The sequence below is a fragment of the Ambystoma mexicanum genome, chromosome 1p (genome assembly GCF_040938575.1).
Source record: "Ambystoma mexicanum isolate Mex_15411 chromosome 1p, UKY_AmexF1_1, whole genome shotgun sequence".
Taxonomy (NCBI): Eukaryota; Metazoa; Chordata; class Amphibia; order Caudata; family Ambystomatidae; genus Ambystoma; species Ambystoma mexicanum.
Window position 1 is genome coordinate 613,675,215 of NC_090921.1, and position 20,988 is coordinate 613,696,202.

A 20,988-nucleotide genomic window follows, 5' to 3' on the forward strand; every position below is an offset into this window, starting at 1 on the left:
ATTTGGCTACGATCCAAGCCAATTCCTAAAAACAATTTGTTCTTTTTCTTCTTTTCACAATATAGCAATCCAACAAAATGAATATTCATGTGCATCAATGAAAAAGTTGCAATCAATACAGTATTCATCTGAGTTCATTAGTTTACAAAATGTTCTACATTTGCCTTCTCAGTGGAAGTGGCATTACTCTAAGTTTAGATTTTACAAGTCAATTAAAAACAATGAAATAAAACAACTAACCAAAACAAATAATTAATATAACAAATTAAAATAAATAATTAAAATAATAAATACGTGGAACTCCATATGTCAGGACTCTTGTCTGCCTCTGATATGTCCCGACCAGCGATGTTATTTGGTTCATTCGAGTACACTTTCATCTTGGCAATCTTAGATCCATAGGAGTCATCTTTTTTAGCATTCTGGTTATCTTGTCTTCACCTCCACCTGGAGGCAGGCATCTTTTGGTCTTCATCCAGGGGACTCAGGACTCTATCGTCTCCCGTGGCCTCTGATCCCGGAACCTCCGACCAAATAATGTTAATTTTCTAAATCAAATAGAAAATAAACAAATTAAGTACATAGCACAATACTAACTTCACCCTTTTGCCAAAAATAAAACATGCTTGGTAAAAATATTTCGTTTTTTTTTTTCTGAAATTAAACACAAGTTAAAAGAAAACAAGCACACATAAACAGCATTCAATATTTAATAAATTTTCTCTCTGCACACCAACCATGAGCTTCCGTTATATGTGCATTTATTTATTTATTTATTTATTTATTATATTTTATATTTTACATATACTACAGTGTTTATGTGCCATCATAACAATCAACTTTTTTACTCCTTTGTCACTGCCTCCTGATTGTACCCATTTATTTTCTCTTTTTGTGTTCAAGGGACTTTATCTGTTTCTACATGCTCAAGCTGCCTGATCTCATGTCTGGGATGGCATGGTTTGATTTGATTTACATGGACAAACTGCTCTATCGCCGTCTCACCTTCATTTTTCAAAATGTTATAAACCACAGGAGAGACCTTATCTATAATTCGAAATGGCCCCTGCCAGGCTGCTAGAAATTTAGAATTTTTCTGTTTACTTTTTCCAAAATGAAACTTGTACACCTGATCCCCTACACTGTATTCCTTTACTGATGTCTTTTTATCATAATAAGATTTTTCACTGTCAGCAGCTCTTCCCAGATTTCTCTGCACAAAAGCAAATGCATGTTGCAAATGCCTCCTCAGTTCATCAATATATTCATGAACTGTGGATGCACTCACAAGGGTTTGCTCATGTGTTCTGTATAGTAGGTGTTGTGGTAACACCATTTTCCTACCTGTCAAGACCTCATGGGGGCTAACACCTGTTGCTTTGGCAGGAGTCGACCTGATTGTCATCAAAACCAACGGTAAACGTAAATCCCAGCTGGAACCTGCTTCTGCCACAAATTTCTTTAAAATATCCACAACAGACCTATTGCTTCTTTCAACTGTACCTGAAGACGCCGCCCGATATGCGATATGTAGTTTCCTTTTCACACCTAGTATTTGCCATACCTTACTCATTAGAGTACTTGTGAAATGACTTCCTCTGTCTGACTCAATTCTTTGTGGCAACCCAAACCTTGAGAACACATGGTTCACCAGCAATGTGGCTGCTGTTTGCGCACTACAATCTGGTGCAGGAATGCATTCAATCCACTTCGACATCAAACATACCACACTCAAAATATAACGGTGTCCCCTGCGCGACCTTTTTAAAGGACCTACATAGTCTATTTGCAAATCTGACCATGGGAGAGTTAGGCCTCTTTTCATCAATGGTGCTCTATGCATTGGTGAAGCAGGTTTAAATTGGGCGCATACTAGACATCCTCTAGTATATAATTCCACATCTTGGGACATATGTGGCCAGTAAGCATAATCTTTTAGTATTTCTAATGTTTTTTGTGAACCTCTATGGCCTGCGGTTATGGCATCATGTGCATGGTGTAGCATTAGTCCTCTGAATGAAAGGGGTACTACCCACTGTATTTGTCCTGTTATGGACTCTCTAATCATGAGTCCATCCTGTAATCTAATTCGTGTTTTGTTCTTTAATAGCACCCTCAACTCTTCTTTTCCCATACAATCATTTTCTGTTAAAGGATTTTGTTCGGGATCTATCAAATGATTATAATAGATTCCCAAAATTTGATCATTCTTTTGTGCCTCAATCAAATCTTGGTCTGGCGTGTCATGACTCCACTGCACCACCGGTTGATCTATTAAATAATCAATAGGTAGCAATTCTCCCATCACAGCCCCAATCTTAGCCAGGTGGTCTGCCTTATCATTTCCCTCCTTATCCTCTCCTGGTGTTTATAAATGCCCACGAATTTTTCTCCAGTACATTGTTAGCTTATTTTCTGACACCAATTTGTCTATGGCTTATCATTTTAACATGCTTAAGTGGCTTTTTGTTATATGTAACCATGCCTCTTGCTTTCCTACCAGGCAAATACTCCACAAAGCTATTCCGTGCATAGTCAGAATCAGTCACCAGGACAATTTCACTGAACTTTTTATCAACTGCAGTAGCAATTGCTTTATAAATGGCTGCCAATTCCGCCACCTGACTGCTCCTATCTCCAATCCTCATATCTATACTGGGGACACCTTCACATTTCAACCAGACATTTCCTATTCCTGCCACTAACTGTTTATTACTGTCATTTTCAATGTGAAAAGCACAACCATCCACATATACAGTTGGCAAATCCTTGCATGTTTTTTCATCAAAAGCTTTGTGTGGTGATTGTTCAAATTCCTGCAAACTAGTTTCTACTTCCATTTCATTTGGTATTTGTTCAGCTGCACAGTCATGTAAGTCAGCTAACCCTTGAGCAATTGGGTTCTTTTTATTTTGTCCATATCTCACTTCTACGGGAAAACCTTGTAATGCTAGCGTCCATGAAGTGATTCTGGATTGCGCTAGATTACCTGATCTAATTCTTTTACTCTCTAAAAATTGCAAAGGTTGATGATTTGTTTCAATAATTACCTTTTCTCCCTGAACAATGGGGCGGAAATGTTGTAGCTCCCACACAGTGGTTAATAGGGCCTTTTCACATCCATTAAATTTCATTTCAACTTGGGAAAATGCCTTACTTGCATATGCAATGGTTTTGTGATTCAAATCGTGTTTTTGTGATAACACTGCTGACATACAATGTTCAGAAAAACCTATTTCTATAAAGAAATCCCTGTCCTTTATGGGGTATGCTAAACATGGTGCCTTTACAAGACATTCCTTTAATTTAGCCACTGCATCAGACTGCCCTTTTTCCCACTTCCAGGGAGTATTCAGTTTAAGCAGTTTAGTCAATGGTTGAGTGATTTCTGCATAATGTTCAATGAACTTTCTGTTATAGCCTGTCATCCCTAATAAACTTTTTACTCCTTTCACATTTTTAGGATCTTTTAATCTTTGTATGGCCTCTATTTTCTTCTTTTGTGGATTTATCCCATGTTCAGTCACTTCATGCCCTAGAAAGTTCACTTTTTTCTTGCACCATTGTGCTTTTTGCAAAGATACTTTGGCGCCTGCTTTCTGCAATTGGCCAAGTACATGTCTTATTTCATCAAAATGGCTTTTCAGGCTTTCATTTTTTATCAGGACATCGTCCACATAAACTATTGTTCCTCTTTCCGCTGCATCCGGCATGGCCTTTCTCAAAAATATGCCAAATTCACTCCCACTATTGATGTACCCGAACGGAGCTCTAAGCCAGGCATATTGAGTCCTGTCAAATGTAAAGGAAAATAAATGTTGTATCTCCTCTGCCAATGGCACGCACCAATATCCAGAGGTGAGATCTAATGTGGTAAATACATTTGAACCATGTACCTGAGCTAGGCCCTGATCAATGAATGGCAGTGGCCATCTAGATATTGGTACTCTTTTATTTAACTCTCTCAAGTCTGCACACAGCCGCCATTGACCATTTGGCTTTAACACACCTAAAATAGGTGTATTGGATGTGCTATGAATGGGCCTGATGATTCCCCGCGATTCCAAATTTTTAATAATCTCTGCCAATGATTCTAAACATGCCAGCGGTAGTCTATACTGGCGTACAAACACTGGGTTTCTGCTACACCCTTCTGGTAGTGTGGCCACATGTAAATCAGTTAAACCACAATCATAAGCATCTTTTGCAAATACATCCTTAAACTCCATAAATATCTCCCTCAGATTGTCCCTCTCTTCATTGCTTTCACATGCATCCGCTAAGGAGATCTGCTCTTCTACCATTTTGGAAAATTCTGGAAAATCTTCTGGTAAGGGAATCTCGGCGCTTTCCTCTAACTGTGTGGCTGTGTCTTTTTGTAAAGCTGCCACTTTTAAATATTTTGGCATATCAGCTTCCACTTCAATGGGCTGATTTTCTGTTTCATTTTCATTTAAATTAAATATTATGCAATCCTCTTGATGGCAGCACACTGTCTCATTTGAATCATAAGGATACACAGAATGAATTTTAAATATTCCTTTGAGCTGAGAGTCCAGGTGTTCTGGCAACTCGCCCTTGGCATCTACATATTTTTCAGGAATATTCCCAATCACCATGTTATTTAAATCTGCCGTATAATGTGATTTTTGTATGGCCATTCCTAATGGGGAGTTTTCCTCTAAATGAATATCCTGACAACCTTTATTATTTACCATGATTTTTACAGATCCTTCACCAATGTCTACCAATGGAATGTATTCATAATACAGGCCTTGCTGTTTTATGGATTCATTCAGGCATACAAATGCATCAGAGCCTTTCATCTGCTGTCCATTTTTGCATTTCAGTGTTATTGCAAACTGTTTTGTAAATGCAGGAATAATAGTATCTTTCCTCATTTGTAATTCGATTGCATAAGGAACCAGTTGTGCACAATGATAAGCCCTTCTTTTGTCTTCAAATTCAGGTGCCGGACCACCTAGGCGTGACCATATTTTTTGATTAAGGAAATCTAACACCATACACATTCTGTGCATGATGTCATTTCCCATGTAAAATTCATTTTGTGCTCCACTCACTATCCATACATTATGGTAAATTTTTTTCTGCCCAATGCTAATTTTAAGCATGCATCTGCCTGCAATTCGGTTTTCAAAGTCTGGACTGTCCAACCCAGAAACATATTGGTTTTTAATCCTAAATTTCGGGATTTCTTCCCTCTCCATTATTTTTTGCAACAATTTCTCATTAATGAAGCTCCTTTCATGTCCAAGCGCTAAAGTGGCTTTTATTGTTTTAAAATAGTCATTTATACCAACATGAACCCATGGTTGCTCCTCTTCCATGTGTATTTCTGCCAGAGTGGTAATGTGTTTTTCTGAATCTGTTTTAGGAACAATATTCTGTTTGCACGTTTTCTCTTTTAAATAAAAACGTAATGTGTGCTCATCTATGGCAGTCTGCCAATCTTTCCTTGGGTCCAAGTATATTTGTACAGGTAGTTTTTCATTGTCGCTCTGCATTTTGTCTTGACACATTAATATAACAGTGACACTAGGTATGCAGCTATTCTGGAGATATACCTCCACAGCATCATTTGTTTTGGCAACGGTGTGACATTCATTTATATTGCTGTTTTGTGATTTTAGTTTCTTAGGCCTCAATGGTTTTTTGGTTAAGGACCACAGCACTCCATTCACCCCATCTATGAGAGGAGACAATCTTTTCAGGCAATCTGTCCCCATCAGAAATGGAATTTCACAAATAGATGTGATCAATAACTCTTGTTTCATTCTGTGCTTTCCTATTTTTATGTCAACCTCAGTTACACCTATGATGGGCACCTCCTCCCCATTAAAGTTATGCACTGGGCCTTGATTTTCCTTCACTGTGATCTGACTCTGTGGGGGTCTCCCTTCATTGATACTCTTTACTAGCTCCTTGGACATAATTGTGGCCTGTGCGCCAGTGTCAATCATAGCAAAGGTGTGGCATTTTTCTTCTACAGTGATGGGTGCATAATATCTGTCCTCAACTTCCTCTAATACACATAAAAAGTGTGAATTCTTACTGAGTTCAGGGCTCACCTTTCTCAGATCTTTTTCACTTTTGGCTAAACACATTGGTAAATGGAAAGACATTTTTCCCTCCTTTTTACCCATTTCTGCGCGAGAGATTTTATTCAATTCTCCATGATCAGAGGTTTTTTGGAGTGTGGCCACTGTTCGCCCATCCATCTGGGTAACATCAGAGACCACATTACAATCCTCCAACTGAACATGTGTAACAACATCATTCAGCAATTTGTCATTTTTTAATTCTGTGCATTTGTGATCATTTAGTGTGATACCAGCCCTTTCAGCCTCTTCAAAAATATGTGGCTCAAAGAATTCTTCAGGTGATTGACTTGTATCCTCCTTTTGAGTATTTCCTTTTTCTGTCTGTGTTGGGTCATCGTTTTGCTTGCCCAGGGAAGGAGCTATAGCATCCCCACTTACTCCCTGTTCACTGGTATTCCCCATGCATGAGTCATTTTTCTTAAATCTGTCCCTTTGTTCTTTTGGAATTCCTGATGTTTCTTTTTCATTTGTGCAAATCTTTACTGTTTTATTTAGCTCTAAGTTAAACCGTACCTCTTTTTTAGAAATATTTGCACTTTCTGTCACAATTTCATTTACTGGTACTTTCATTTTTAATCCATTAGGCATCTCAGAGTCGTTATGCAAAATTATATCAGAGCAATCTGTCATTTTGGCACTGCAGTTATCATGAGTACTTAGTCACTTCTCGGAAGCCCCCCGGTCATTGCTATGGCCATCAGCCCCCTCTTTGGAAGGTTGTTTTTGCGCTGTATAGAGCTTTCCTATTTGCTCAGCTAACATTTTCACTTGGGCCTCAAGGCACTGGAACCTTTCCATCTCTCTAGGATCCTCTTTCTGTGGCCTAGGTCGATATTGGTTGTTTTCCCCCTGATTGGATCTATTCTGATACCTCTCAGGTGATTGATGTCGGTTGGGATGGTTTCTGAACTCTTGATTCATTTGTGGAGGGGAGCGGGTTGCACCCATCCTTTGATTATAGTCCCCTGGTGGGGAATCATTGTACTGGCGTGGATTGTAGTTCACGTTTGGCCTCATGTCCTGTCTCTCAGATTGTGGGTACTGGCCCCTAGGTTGATTTCCATTATCAGTAAATCGATCCACATATCGGGGCCTATCCTGATTACCATATATCATGGTGCTGGGATCAAATCTGCTCTGTGTCCCCAATGACTGGTAGGGACCATCATTTCTTTGATCTTGATTTTGTCTCTGGTTATTGTTCATACCTGCCATATCAGGCCGGTATCCTACCCGGGGTCTGTCCCCTAAATACCTAGGGCTGATGTAGCTCTCTCTATTACTAGGATCATGTGATTGGAACATTGGTCCAGGAAATGGTGATCTTTGTTGATTACCCCTTTGTTCAGGTGTCACATTATTTTTACCTTGGCTTTGAGCAGACTCAAGGGACATTTTGGCTGACCTGATTTCCATTACTGTGGCTGAGGGTTCTTTAGATTTAGGTCTAGTATCTTTCATTTTATCACTTTCTCTACCCTGACAATAGAGTACCTCATATAGTTTTGTGCTTTGATGTACAATCCATTCAAGGGACTTGTCACGGTCAAATTCACGGACCAATTGGGATATGATGTCTTTCTGTAGCCCATAAAAGTATGCAGTTTTAAACTCATTGGAATTTGAGTCAAAAGATACATCAAAGCGAGAAAATGCTCTTTTTAAGTCTTGTAAAAATTGGCGAGGAGATGTATTAGGTCCAGCAGTAATTGTGTACGCGACTTTCTTTGCCTCCTGCAATGACTGAAAAGGAGAAAAATGACGCCTAATTTCTTTTTCAAACTCCAGCCATGTCATATTCTGCTGTTCATTTAATCCCCTTATGATGCTGGCCGTCGGGGCATCTAAAGTTAAATGAAAATATTGTCTGTACTGTTCCTTAGGTATCTGGAGTGCTTTAAAAATATCATGCACCGCTTCTAAGTGATCCTCAATGCAGCATTCACCTCCCTTTTTAAATGGTTTGATCAGGGCTTTAATGGATTTCATTATTTTTATGGGGCTACTTGTTGCAATGCATGGAATTGCACTATTTTGTGATTCACTCCTGTTTTCAGGTGTATGAGATTGGTGGCTGCCCCCAATGGGAGTATCAAATCCCCCAAGGGCGCTGCAACCAAGTTCAGTCACCGGCCCAGTCACTGGAGCACTAGCTCTTTGGGCAGAGCTAGAATTCACCTCCACTCCATTGAATGTGGTACCCTGCCGCCTCTCCTGGGACCTGGGAATGCACATTTGCTGTTCTAAGTCCTTACACTTTTTAAGTAGTCTGTTGGCTTCATCTTGCAAATAGTTGTTTTCACCATTCATCTTATCAATCACCTCCTGCATGTCGCACATTTGCCTTTGGCATTCATTGAACTCTTTATTTGTCTTGTCTCTTTCTTGAATCATTTTAATCATTTCTTGTTCTGCACTCTGGAGATCACCTTCTTTTTCACAATGTTCTTTTTGTAAAATCTGCATCTCTGAAACAACCTCATCTTTATCCCGTCTAATGTGATCCACTAAGGCTTTTAAGTGTGCCAATTCTTGCTCACTATCTTCAAATTGTTTCTTGCTTTTGGATAACTGAGTATCAAAGTCTCTGCATTTTAATTGCATGTCTTTTTGGCATACATCCAATTCTGCTCTCAACATTTCCTGATTTTTACTTGCCCCATCTAATTCAGTCTTTAACCTGTTAATTAGCTGAGTATCATTCTCTTGCATTCGCAGGGACTTGTTTAAAATAAACCATATTTTGCCGCATAGCCGTATTAAACAGTCTTTCTCTGCACTTTTATCGGCTGCATTCAATAATCTTGTAAGGCAGACCTGAATTATGCTGCCTTCTGCAAAAAATATTGTCTAGTTTTTCTTTCTGCACCTCACCCTGAATGCGGTTACTCCATTCTAACGTGCTATTTGACGACCAATTCCCATGTGCAAACAACTTTGCCTCTAAATATTGCACTAGATCTGAGAATGTGGTTTCCCTTTGTGACATTCTGAAATTCGTTTTTAGTGGCACACTGCTATTATAAAATGGGTTCCCTTTAATGTGCAAATGGCAGTGTGAGACACGCTTGCCACGCCCAGTAGGTACTCTATGATCACTTTCCCGGCCTGCAACGCACCATAAATATGTAGGGTATTTTGTGGAGATTTGGGGCCTGACGGTATTTTATTACCACCGAAAAATAACTTAGCAATAATCACTCCTTGTATTCAGATTGGGCCATGTGCAACAATAATACAGTGGACATGCATTATTTCAGCACCCAGACATGCATATTTGGTATGCGTGGTTGGTGGTATTTTGGTGAGCATAATTCCCTTGTTTTATTTGTGGCCCCAATGTCCAGAATCCCTTATCTTTGCTTATATTTTTCGTGTAATCACTAGAGAGACCTCAGACCTACATTTTAGGAATACCACATTTTCAGTGTTAGTGTGCCACCATGGGCGATCTCACTGACTTATTTACGACAGAGAGCTATATGTGGTAATTTTCACTACCTTATATATGGTAGGGAACTATGTTCAGAGAGTCCCTCTTCCCGTTGGCTCATGTACCTCCAACGAGCTATGCTACAAACAATCACTCTCAACTGTCCATACTGAATATGATCATGCACACATCTGTCTTAAAATGACAATTGCATTGTTTAAAAATCTCCCCTCATCATCAGCACTGTATTGGTAAATATAAAATACACCACCCGTCTGCTTTCAAATATGTTTCTGTATTATAAAAGTTGCATTTAAACACGATCTCACTCTTTACAGCAATAAATAAAATAGCACAGTAACAGCATTGTCTGTGATACACCGAAAAAGAGTGGCGGAGAACAGAACACAATTTGCAACATTAACATGTGATTAAGGCACCGGAATCTCCTTTCCTACTCTGACTGAATATTCTCTTACACGCTCAGCTCCCACACTTATGTAATTACCTTATATGTTCAGCCGAGTTTTCTTCAGCTGTTCTCTTTCTGAATGTGGCTCCCTTGAAGATTAACCCCAGTGAAAAGGAGCGCCTTTCCTTCTCAAACCGGGGTCATTTCCTGGAATTCTCAAATTTTGCAGATAGGAATGCTCCAGCCAGGAAAAAGGTCCTTCTCCCAGCTCTGCCAAATCTTGACTGTCTTTCTCTGCCTCAAACTCCCCCCAGCAAAACTCTGATCACTCCCTCTAGCATGATACTTGCTATGACGCTGCTCCAATCAGAATCAATCATGCCATCTCCTCCTTCTCTACACAATGGCTCATTTTTATAGTAATACTTTGTAACCAACTGATTTCCTGTTCTTTCGGGCCCTTTTGCTTCCTGTAGTTATGTGGACAGGGCAGCAGAGAAAACGAAAAGAAAAAAAAATGGATGTGCGTTTAAAAGTTCACTTTCAGAATAGGCCTAATTCTGCAGTGGAGACACATTTTTATTAGTGGATTATGTTAACCTCAGTTTCATTAGTCAGGTTAGTTATAAGTAATGTTAGTTATTAATTTTCAAATGTGTCTCTCGCACCATAGGCATTTCAGGTGAAAAATAGTGTGCATTTTTGAATGTGCACGTGTGCTTTTAACTGTAAAAATAGATTTGCATCTTATATGTTAAAATCGTTTTTGACTGAATAGCCTGTCTTTCCTTGTTAATCTGGTAACACATATAGCAATGCACCATAGGCATTTGGTGCTGCATCAAAAAAAAAAATTGCTACCTGTGCAGTAGTGCTGTACTCTGTGCTGGTTGCTACCTGTGCAGTAGTGCTGTACTCTGTGCTGTAACACGCCAAATATCCTTACAAGCCTTCATACAAACCTGCAATTCAATGGAAAATTATTGTCATTATATGAGTAATCTTCTTCTGGTAACCTCAGATATATGCATATAGACAGAATTAGAAGAAAAACCAGGGAGCCAGGATCAAATGAGAATTATTAGCCCAGTTGTAATGCAGAAAATAGCAGTGGGGAAATAATGAGCGAGGAGAGAGGACTGGAAAAAGGAACAAGATAAGATAGATAAGTATATTAAAAGGGGGGAGGTGAGTGAGCATAACATTATAAAGAATCAAAGAAGAGGAAAGATATCAGAAGATGATGAGCAAATGTGTGGTTGCATCTGCTGTAATAAGGCATTTTTCTCTCTTCAAGGTCTTCAAATGGCTCCATGTGGTTGTTTTTTCGATCCAAGAATATATCATATAGAATGGATTGCAAACGAGTTTCCTCATCCATCAGTTTACAAGCTTCTTGAAGTGCCAAGAATACAAAATGTACTGAACACCAACCTGCCAGGCAATCACAGATATGCCAAGGATTCTGCCCAGTCAACCCAATACGCACATTATCAACAAACCCTAAAGAATACCCAGCATGGGCATTCCCTCTACAACAAGGACGAAACCATTAATATAACTGAACAAGGCAATGACACTGGTCCCCTCGGAGAAGCCACTCAGGTTAAAGTCCAGAACCGTCAGAAGGAAGGCTTAACACAGCAAAAGAAAGTCACACTACCTCAACTTGCTGTCACTATCCCTGGCTTAAATCGAGATGGAAATGGCCATCCAACTTGTGGATACAACTGCCTTACTGAAAGGTTTTCTCCTGAAAACCAGCTTCATCTGTCCCGTTTCAGCAAAGGCCATCAAGAGTCCCAGGGGTACAACGGCTATCTTGACAAGGAAACTGGTCCGCTAGACACTGGTCAGGTGGACAACCTCATTGTTAATCCTGAAGTCATGAATATAAGCAATGGAACTGAAAAGGACGCACCCAATAGGGCAACTGTGTTGCGTGAGAGCATGCACCCTAGTGATCCCCAAAAGGGCCAAATAGGTCTTCAAGAAGAAGCGACTGAAGCACCGACTTCCCGTGGTTTGCCAGAGGAAGTTCTGCTGGAGGATGCAATGAAGATGTTTGACTGCATTCCAGGAAACACAGATTTTGATCCACTTGCAGGTGAGCAGTGTAGGGAACGAGCTCAGTATAAAAACAGTAAACATAGACTCCAACTAGAGGACTTTGACATGACCATCAGAGCTAGCTCCTCGCCATGCAAAGAGTCCCTGAGCGATATCAGTCTGCTTAATCTGCCAGATGAATTACTCTCTCCAGATTACAGTGTCCCAGAGATTTCTGACGCGGTGGGCAGCATGGACTATTTTTATAACATCAAAGAGTTAAGCAATGATCTTCAGTGGGAGGATTTGGACTCTGAAATCGTTGAAGAGCCAAGTAACCATTTCGTAAAACAAAGCCTTCCTTTTGTGAAAAAGATGGCAGTTAGTCGGGTAAACAGTGCAACACAGTCCAGTGGCGGGACAAACCTTACCACATCTCCAGGCGGTTATCATTTGGGTATGCAGGATTGTCTGGAAGAAATGGAGGACTACTGACCGGACCCATAGACAGATCCAATAGAAGTATTCTTGTGTTGTCTCCAGTTAACTTCCGCATTGCATTATATACCTGGAGGTTCTTTGCACAGTTTAACAGAAAGCCATTATTCTTATCAGTGTTCCATTCAGTATCAATAAAGGTAATTTTGGTGGAAATAAATGCCTTGCTATTAAAACATGTGTATACAATGGTAGCAGTTGTCATGCTTTATGATAGAAACCTGTAACTATCAGTACGTATATAATGAGCTAAAAATATTGCATAAAAAGATATTCTTAATTAAACATCTGGTCTGTTTACTTGTTACTGAACCGGTTAGAGGCAATAAATACGCAGACCAAAAAATGCGATCCATCTTTCACCTCCTCACTCCTACCAACTGTTTTCATGTATCCTCCAAAGGGAAAAGAAAGCTATTTTGGTAATATTTCCTCACTTATATGGTCCTTTAGACATGGAATGGTAAAGATGCCATGAGCAGCTGCCCACAGTTTACAACTAAACTAACTTCCATCCATTCTGTGGCCAAGATGACAAAGAGAACTACAGACGTCTTGGAGAAAACATAGCCTTTATAAGTTGCAAACGTGATTTCCACTTTTTTATAAAGAATCCCAGCTCGTTATTTAGGTGTTTTCTTTAGTTACACAATGGGCCTCATTACAACCATGGCGGTCTGGGAACTACGGTACCGGTAAGCATGCCGGTAGCGTAGGTCCCGGACCGCCATACTACGTGCTCAGCTCGCGGGTGCCGTGTCATCTGCCAGGTTTTTCCTGACGGGTGTAATGGCACCCGCGAGCAGAGCACGTCAGATGCACCAGCACAACTCTGAATGTGCCGGTGCATCCAACGTCCCCATCCCCTTTCAGCCCTATGGGGCAGAATGGGGATCGGGACGCCCTTGATTCCGGCACCCGAAAATGGGCAATTACCGGGTCCGCCGAGCTCGGCATGATACCGGCTATAGGGGCTAGATGCATCAAGCCTCAGGGTGTTTGTAGTGGGGTTCAGACCGGCTTAAGAGAGGGCAGCTGTCTGGGCCAGCTGATTAGTCATTCTTCATTGTCTGGGTTTAGAGACTGGTTGAAACAGCATTACTCTCACCACTAAATAGTTTCTATCATAAGATGAATGTTTCTTTGAAAGGTTTTGTTTTCAGCGATTAAATGTGATTTTACTGAAATAAAAAGTAACAAAAACTTTTTAACTAAACATTTTTACTCAAAAACATACCCATTTTTTTTATTTGGGGGGTCTGCCCTCTTTTCCATCCATTTATAATTCCACACCAACCCCTCCCCACCCATTTAAACCCCTTACCCCAGCCCCAAAATATGTATTTTCAAAAATTCAGTATATGTTTCCATAAGTGTTTTTCTTTATTTTTATTTCCTTAAAATCACTGCATACCGTTTGCAGCATCTTTCTACACGTAATCATAGCCAGTTATGATATGATATGGCATTTATACGCGCCTATACACAAGTGTTTCAAGGCGTGACGAGGCAAGGGAGGGGAACAAAGGAGGACAGATAACGATCCTACTAGGCCAGGTGTCATACAGGTCCCGCAAGTGCGTGGGAATGGGTAGGGACAGTACAGGGGAATAGATAATAACAAGTAAAAGTAACGGCTATCATGTGGCAAGTGCATGGGTAAGTGCAGACATCAGGTGTCAAGGGCTGGTAGGGGGACTGTAGGGATACAGAAATAGTCCCCAAGTGCGGGGGTTGCCAGGTGGGCAGTGCAGGTGTGCGACGCTGGTGGGGGAGGGAACTGGGTCAGAGATCACAAGGTGTCCAGGTAGCCGGTGCAGTTCCGGTAACACCCAGGAGGAGAGGAGGAGAAAAAGGAGAAGCAAAGAGAAAGGTTTTGAGTGCTTCCGGAACCGGAGATGGTCCTCCTCAAGTTTAAGGGAAGCAGGGAGGCTATTCCAGAGGGAGACCCCAGCCGAAGAAAGATCTACCACCAACTCGTTGCTTAGAGAAGCGACTGACTCCGAGGGAGTTGGAGGTGGATGGGCGGGGAGCTCGAGAGGGAAAATATTTAGGGAGAGAGAGTTTAAGGTATTGAGGCCCCAGGACCCAGAAGGCCTTGGGGACTATGCAGGGGGTTTTAAACTTAATCCTCGTAGCCACTGGGAGCCTGTGCAGAGATTTCAGTCCTGAATTTTAGAGTGGCACTTTCCTAGACCAGGTGGCTTTAGCAGATGGAAGTTGTCATATAGTAAGCAGGCGTGCATGCCCCAAACCATGTGTGAACTGTAGAAGCAGTTTGTCCAGCAAAACTAGAAATGTATCACTGTTCACCTGCATCTTGATTATGTTTTCCTGAGCATGAGAACGCAGCCTATGCCTAAGACTTGTATGCCGAGACGCTGTTCATTTACCAGAAACATTGTTTATTTATGTCTTGTTAGGTCTGTGCCTCCCTTTCCACTGAAATGCATGTGTGCTTTCCTGTGTAAAAGCCCAGTGCTTGGAGGCGGCGGGGGCTGCTGCACCGAGTATTGTTCTGTCATTGGGTTGCCATTGTCCTGTGTGTGCTTTGCTGACTGACATCAAAAGATGTTCACCAACCCACTGGAAGAGTCTGTGGTTGTTCCACAACAAGATATAATGAATGGTATCTCCTGGTACCTGTATCTCCCAAACAACTTTATGGACAATCGAGTCTCACCAACAACTGGGCCACATTCCAGGTGTCAACCGGTATATTCCTAGTATAGGACAATAGGCCTTCAATGAACACCCACTTCCTCGAAATTACAGCGCCAACTGATGGCCTCAAGCAAAACGAGGGAATGGTGAGCAGACTAAGGGGGATGGCAAACCGTGGGGATGGGATTGTGGTAGTTTAGAAAAGCAACGGGGTAGTTAGAAAATTAACAGGGCTGATTAGAAGTGTAAACGAAGAGCGTTTTAAAAGATAAGGCCCGGGATTCCTATCTGAAGGAGTTTCAGAAGAACTTGCCTCACACCCCAGTCGGGGTAAACTAGGCAGCACATAAACAGGTGTATGTTTGAATAGAGTTTAACTCTTCTCCTGAGTATTTTAGGGGCGAGATGATGAAAAGAAGTACCATGGTTTAAATGTAAAAGAGTCGACTAGTCTGTCCGTCTATGTGTCTGATTTAAAAAGGTGTCGAAGAGCGACAAGAATAAGTTGTGTAAAGTTCAAGTGAAGATAAAGTTATTCCCTATTTTAGGTCATTGTCAGCGCCGACCAAAACCTGGGTTGAGGTTATTGAGAAGCAGAGGTTTTGAGCAGCGAGTGTTGGAGCACGTTCAGATTTGTTGTTTATATAAATGTATCTGTGTAAACACTGGTGACTCTCAGGAGAAGGATGTGTGATTAGTAGGAAACTGTGAGGACAAAGTGAGGTAAGTTACTGGAGGACTGAGGTAGTGGGAACTGTGACAAGGAAAAGTGAGGCGAGTTAGTGGGGGGACAGATGAGGAAGTGGGGGGACTGTGACAAGGAAGGGTAGGTAGTGGGTGGACTGACAAGGAAGAGTGAGGTGGGGTTAGTAGGAAACTGAGGAGGAAGAGTGAGGTAGTACTAGAGGACTGACATGAAAGGTAGTGGGGATGTGATGAGTAGGGTATTGGGGGACGATGAGGAAGAGTGAGGTGGGGTAGGGAGGGACAACAACAAGGGAGGTAATGGTAGTGGGGACTGGGACGAGGAAGAGTGAGGTGGGGGATCATGATGAAGAGTAAGGTAGGGGACTGACTAGGAAGAGTGTGTTGGGGTAGTCAGGGACTATGACAAGGGATGTGATGGTAGTGGGGAATTGTGGGACTGGTGAGGAAGAGTGTTGTGTAGAGGAGCAGTTGGATGCATTTTCCCTAACTCCCGCCCCCTCACTGCCATCATACTGGAACAGCAGAATAAAGGCCTTATATGGGACTCCATGTGTTATGCCTATACCACATCAAGTGTACAAGAAACTATATGCACTCAGACAACCGTATTGAATGTACCCTATCACTAAAAGTGAGAAAGGATGTTGTGTGGAAGGATGTCAGCATGCACCATCGGAGATCATGTAGTGGTGAGTGAAATCTGATGTGGGCAGAGTGATGTCATAAAGAAGCTATATGAGGACATACTAATATGAAAATACTGAAGAGTAATGATGTAACTGAAGTGATAAGAGAAACATGCACAAATTGATAAAGTAATCATTAATGCAAAAGAAGACAAAGTAACTTGCTGAACAATAAGTCTAAATACGCAGTAACGCAAGATACATAGAAGCTTGCTATACAGGAATATATAACGTGGCTATGACGGCCATAATTGGAAAATGGACACTGGTGTGTGTTAACATTCAATTCAGCTTCCTCTGAAACAGATCAGGGTTGCAGAATCAGGGGACAGTGGAAGAACAGCTTTGTGTGCAAATCAAAAAGGAGTCTATGTTGGCTTAGGATCAAGGATGCTATTTTTAAGGAATAGCTGCAAAGCACGAAGGGAGGCAGACGCATAAGCCATGGATGAGACACATTTCTCATAGATTAAAGAAGAAAACATCCACAAGAGCCAAGTATTGGACAATTAAAAGTGCATAACGTCTATACAAAGTAGAGTGAGCAAGTCTATAGAGGCCAAGAAGAGCAATGACAGTATAATTAAGTCAAATAGCAGTAAAAAAACAGGCTGAAATTGACACATGTGTGTTCTCTTCACATATGACTTAAAAACAAGGACTATTCATTAAGCCTCAGTTGAAGATAGTGATGTGCTTATACTCCCCTTAATGCCGCAGAACAGAGAGCAGGCTACAAGGTCAACTTCAGACAGGAAACTTTGGCTCATGGCCAAACTGATGTGATGGACTTGGGAAAGTGGGGAGTAATCTGATATGATTCACGTACCTGGGTTTTGTTTCGCTTACGTGCTGCTAGCCAAGACAAAAGTCCAAGTTTGGGTGAGAATGCCAACCGATCAGTGGGTCTATGAGGCAATCTGCTAAACAATGTTGCATAGACCGTATTTAGAGGTAGTTCACGGTGTGCCTCACAGATAAGAGACAGCCAATGGTGTACTAACCCCTATGTATTCTATAAGTAGACATGTTCCCCCAACCAATCCCTCTGACTAATAGGTTTTATAGTTAGCCACGTAGGATGTCATAGAGGACGCATATTGCAGTATAAGACCTCTGTGTAATCAAGTTCATGTGCAAGTGTGCAAGCATCAGTTCGATGTCTGCCAGTTGAACCTGCTTTATTAAATTGAGAATAAAGCAGTGCTTTGCCATATTCTTTGAGTCTGTCCGGTTATTTGGTCTGAGATCTTTATTGGTAATTCCATCTAGGACAAGAGACACTTCAAGGTGTTAGAGCACAGTGGTGTGAGTAGTGGGTGACCAACACGGAAGAGTGAGGTGGGATAATGATGAGGAAGAGTGAGGTGGGGTAGTGAGGGACTGTCGAAGGTTAAGGTGGGGTAGTCGAGGACTGATGAGGAAGAGTGAGGTGGGGTAATGTGGACTGTGATGAGGAAGAGTGAGGTGGGGTAGTGGGTGACTGATGAAGAGTGAGGTGGGGGCTGAGGAGGAAGAGTGAGGTGGGCAACTGGAGGACTTTGATGAGGGACATTGTAGTACAGAACTGTAAGGAAGAGGAGCGAGGTGGGGTACCAGAGGACTGCGATGAGGGCTTTGGTGTTAGTGGGGTACTGTGAAAAGAAAGTGGGAAGTGAGAGTAGTGTAGGAGGTATTTAGTAAAAATGTTGTCAGCAAAAATGTGTCAGTGTAAAAGTTGTGGTGAAAATAACTGGTATCCAGTGATTTGACCAAGGATGTTTTTTCAAGGCATTTTTAACAAACAAAAAAATCAATTAAAAAAAATTAATATATATGGGGGTGTAAAGGATTAAAGCATGTTGGGGGGGGTTGGGGTGATAAGAACATGAGGAAAAAGCGGGCTGAGCCCCCCAAATAAAAAATAAATAAAAGGCCTTGAATATGAATAAAAAAAGTAAGAAAGTCTTTGGTAAAATTACTTAGAACCCAATAACTCTGCAGTGAAAATGTTGCTAAGCAAAATGTAGTCGAAATACGCAGCTGAAAAATAGCCAAAAATGTATTGCTACGAGGGTAATTTCAAGGGTTAGGGAGAGGGTTGTGGGCATGTGATCCTCTGGTTTAGGGTTACAATTATGTTAAAGGTAAGGATGGTGATAAAAGTTAGAATAAAGATTTTGGTTCGAATTACAGTAAGAGTTAGGGCCAGAGTGGCTACTTCAGAGCTGGTGATGTCCTGTTTGGTTAGTCGTTAGGGTAGATACAGTGTCAGGGTAAGTGTTAGGTTAGGGATTATGCTAAGGTTAGGGCTAATAAAGAAAGGGGCAGGGAAATTGGGGAGGGCGGGTGATATTGGCACAGGATAAGGGTTAGGATAGACCAAGTAATTTGAGCAAAGCATTAGGGTAAGTGTTAAGAGTTGCAGTTAGGGTAAAGCTAGGATTAGAGCAAGGGTTTCGGTTAGGGTAAAAGCGATGTCATTTGTGGCAAGCTGGTGATGAGGTTGGAATTAGGTCCACTGCACATTTGCCATTGATTTTGTATTGAGTAACATGCAAATAAAATGTAAGCGTTCAGGGTAGTAATTAGAATTAGGGGAAGCCTAAGAAACGGAGTTAGGGCGATTGTGGAGGATTTATTAAAGGTTTGGTTCATGGTTAGGGTTACAGCCTTGTACTTTTGTGTATCTAAAAATAGCTTTTATGGCAACCTTATTACTGGCAAAATTTCCACACTGCATAGTATTGAATGACTATTTTTTTTTAAACTACTTTTTGCTGGTTACATTTTCACAAAGAACCGTGTGGGAAGCGCCGAGGTGAGGTACAGAGCGACTATGATGAGGTGCGAGTATTGGCGGACAGAGACAAGGAAGCATAAGGTGAGGTAGGGTTGATCTGGGACTAGAAAGAGTGAGGTAGGGTATTCCGGTCTGCTTCCCAGCTGTACGAAAAATTATTTATCTTTAAAAAGTTGTCAGAGGTCAAAATCTCCTTGTGGTGGAGTGAAACCCTGACAGTATCCAGTGAAACTTGACAGAGGAGCCGGGTGCACTCCAAGGGTGATTTTTGTGGAGCCTAAGAGGTACACTGAGGAGACCTCAAGTTAATAAAAGAACAGAGAAGGACAAGCCATGAAGATGGTCTATAGAATGTATCCGAAATGCGTTGCCATAAAAAAGAGCCATGTTTGTTGACCTGAATTATTAAGCTGTACCAATTGTTTATGAGTTGAACTAAAGAGGGATCAAGAGTTGGATGAATCTAAAATTTTATTTTTGTATTAATGATGCGATATAACATTTAGGTTAAGTCACGCGTTCCTGTTGCATAGCCCATGAACACATACATATTTATTTCTAAGAGAAGGGATTCACAATGACATACAAAATGGCATTATGGAGGACAATAGCATTATGGGGGGACATAAATAGGAGGGCAACCAGTTAAGCTGGTCATAACCTCCCACGTCGGCTGAATTTTCAGGGTTTTGTTGCCTTAAATCTGCGCAACTTAATTGCACTTTAAATAAGGTTCTTTTCATTGACTATAAACACGGGTTGCTTGATACTTTTTAAAAAACACTCATCTTCCTCCAACTAGTAATCACTCATTGAAACATCTCAATATATTATAGTTTTAGTTTCTTTGCCACTCAAAACTAATCAAGATCTTGGAAAAACTCTTGAAAAAGAAAAGGAAACTACACGATCTCCAAGTTACAAACCCTCAAAAATCAGCCTTTTCCCACCCTGCCAAAATGCTCCCCATCCACAAAACTACCTTACCAGCAGCCCTTCCATCATTTTAGGTCAGTGTCCAAAATCAAATCGATATCGTGATTCAAAAACAATGTAATGGAGGATTTTTAGCAGACTAGTATAATCTTCCAGGCAGTTTTCTTCCTGGATACTTCCAAATTTTAATTGTAGACACTGATGCTTTTGAAGGCTGTCATAGTACCTGTACTTGAACTTTCTGTGAGAGAAATCACTCAGTTATTGAGCTTGCATAGCTACGAAGTAGGCTTACAAAGAACATAACTATCTGCTTTTAGAAGCTCAATTCCAATATTAGATTGAAATTCACCACAGTATTTTGCATATTTTATTACCGGTTTAATGTGCTCATATTCCCCCCCCCCCAGTCAGATCTTGAGAGGTGCACTTCTACAGCTCTATTCTATCGATCATGAAACAACCACATCATAGGCACGTAGCACCCCTTTTATGACTATCGCTCCATCATGGGGGCAATTATAGAGACTTGAGGCACTACATTTTGGTTTGTCAATGGGTGTCTCACAGTCATTAAACATGTGTCTTCATGCATGCAGAATAAACACACATGCGTACACCAGTTTCAGTAACATACGTGCTCTGGGGCATGTCATGGCCAGATCATTGGTGAACTCCCAAACAAACAGTAGCCATAA

The 20,988-nt window shown here is 41.1% G+C and overlaps 1 protein-coding gene across 2 annotated transcripts in view; it reads left to right on the forward strand.

The window, feature by feature from the left end:
• Window positions 1-12,694, forward strand: part of PRR22 (proline rich 22) — a 108,561-nt gene extending 95,867 nt beyond the window's left edge. For both annotated transcript variants that reach the window (XM_069641435.1, XM_069641516.1), the window contains exon 3: window positions 11,265-12,694. In XM_069641435.1, the coding sequence (XP_069497536.1) occupies window positions 11,265-12,511 (1,247 nt within the window). In that variant the 3' untranslated portion in view covers window positions 12,512-12,694. The remainder of the gene's footprint in view (window positions 1-11,264) is intronic.
• The last annotated feature ends 8,294 nt before the right edge of the window (window positions 12,695-20,988 follow it).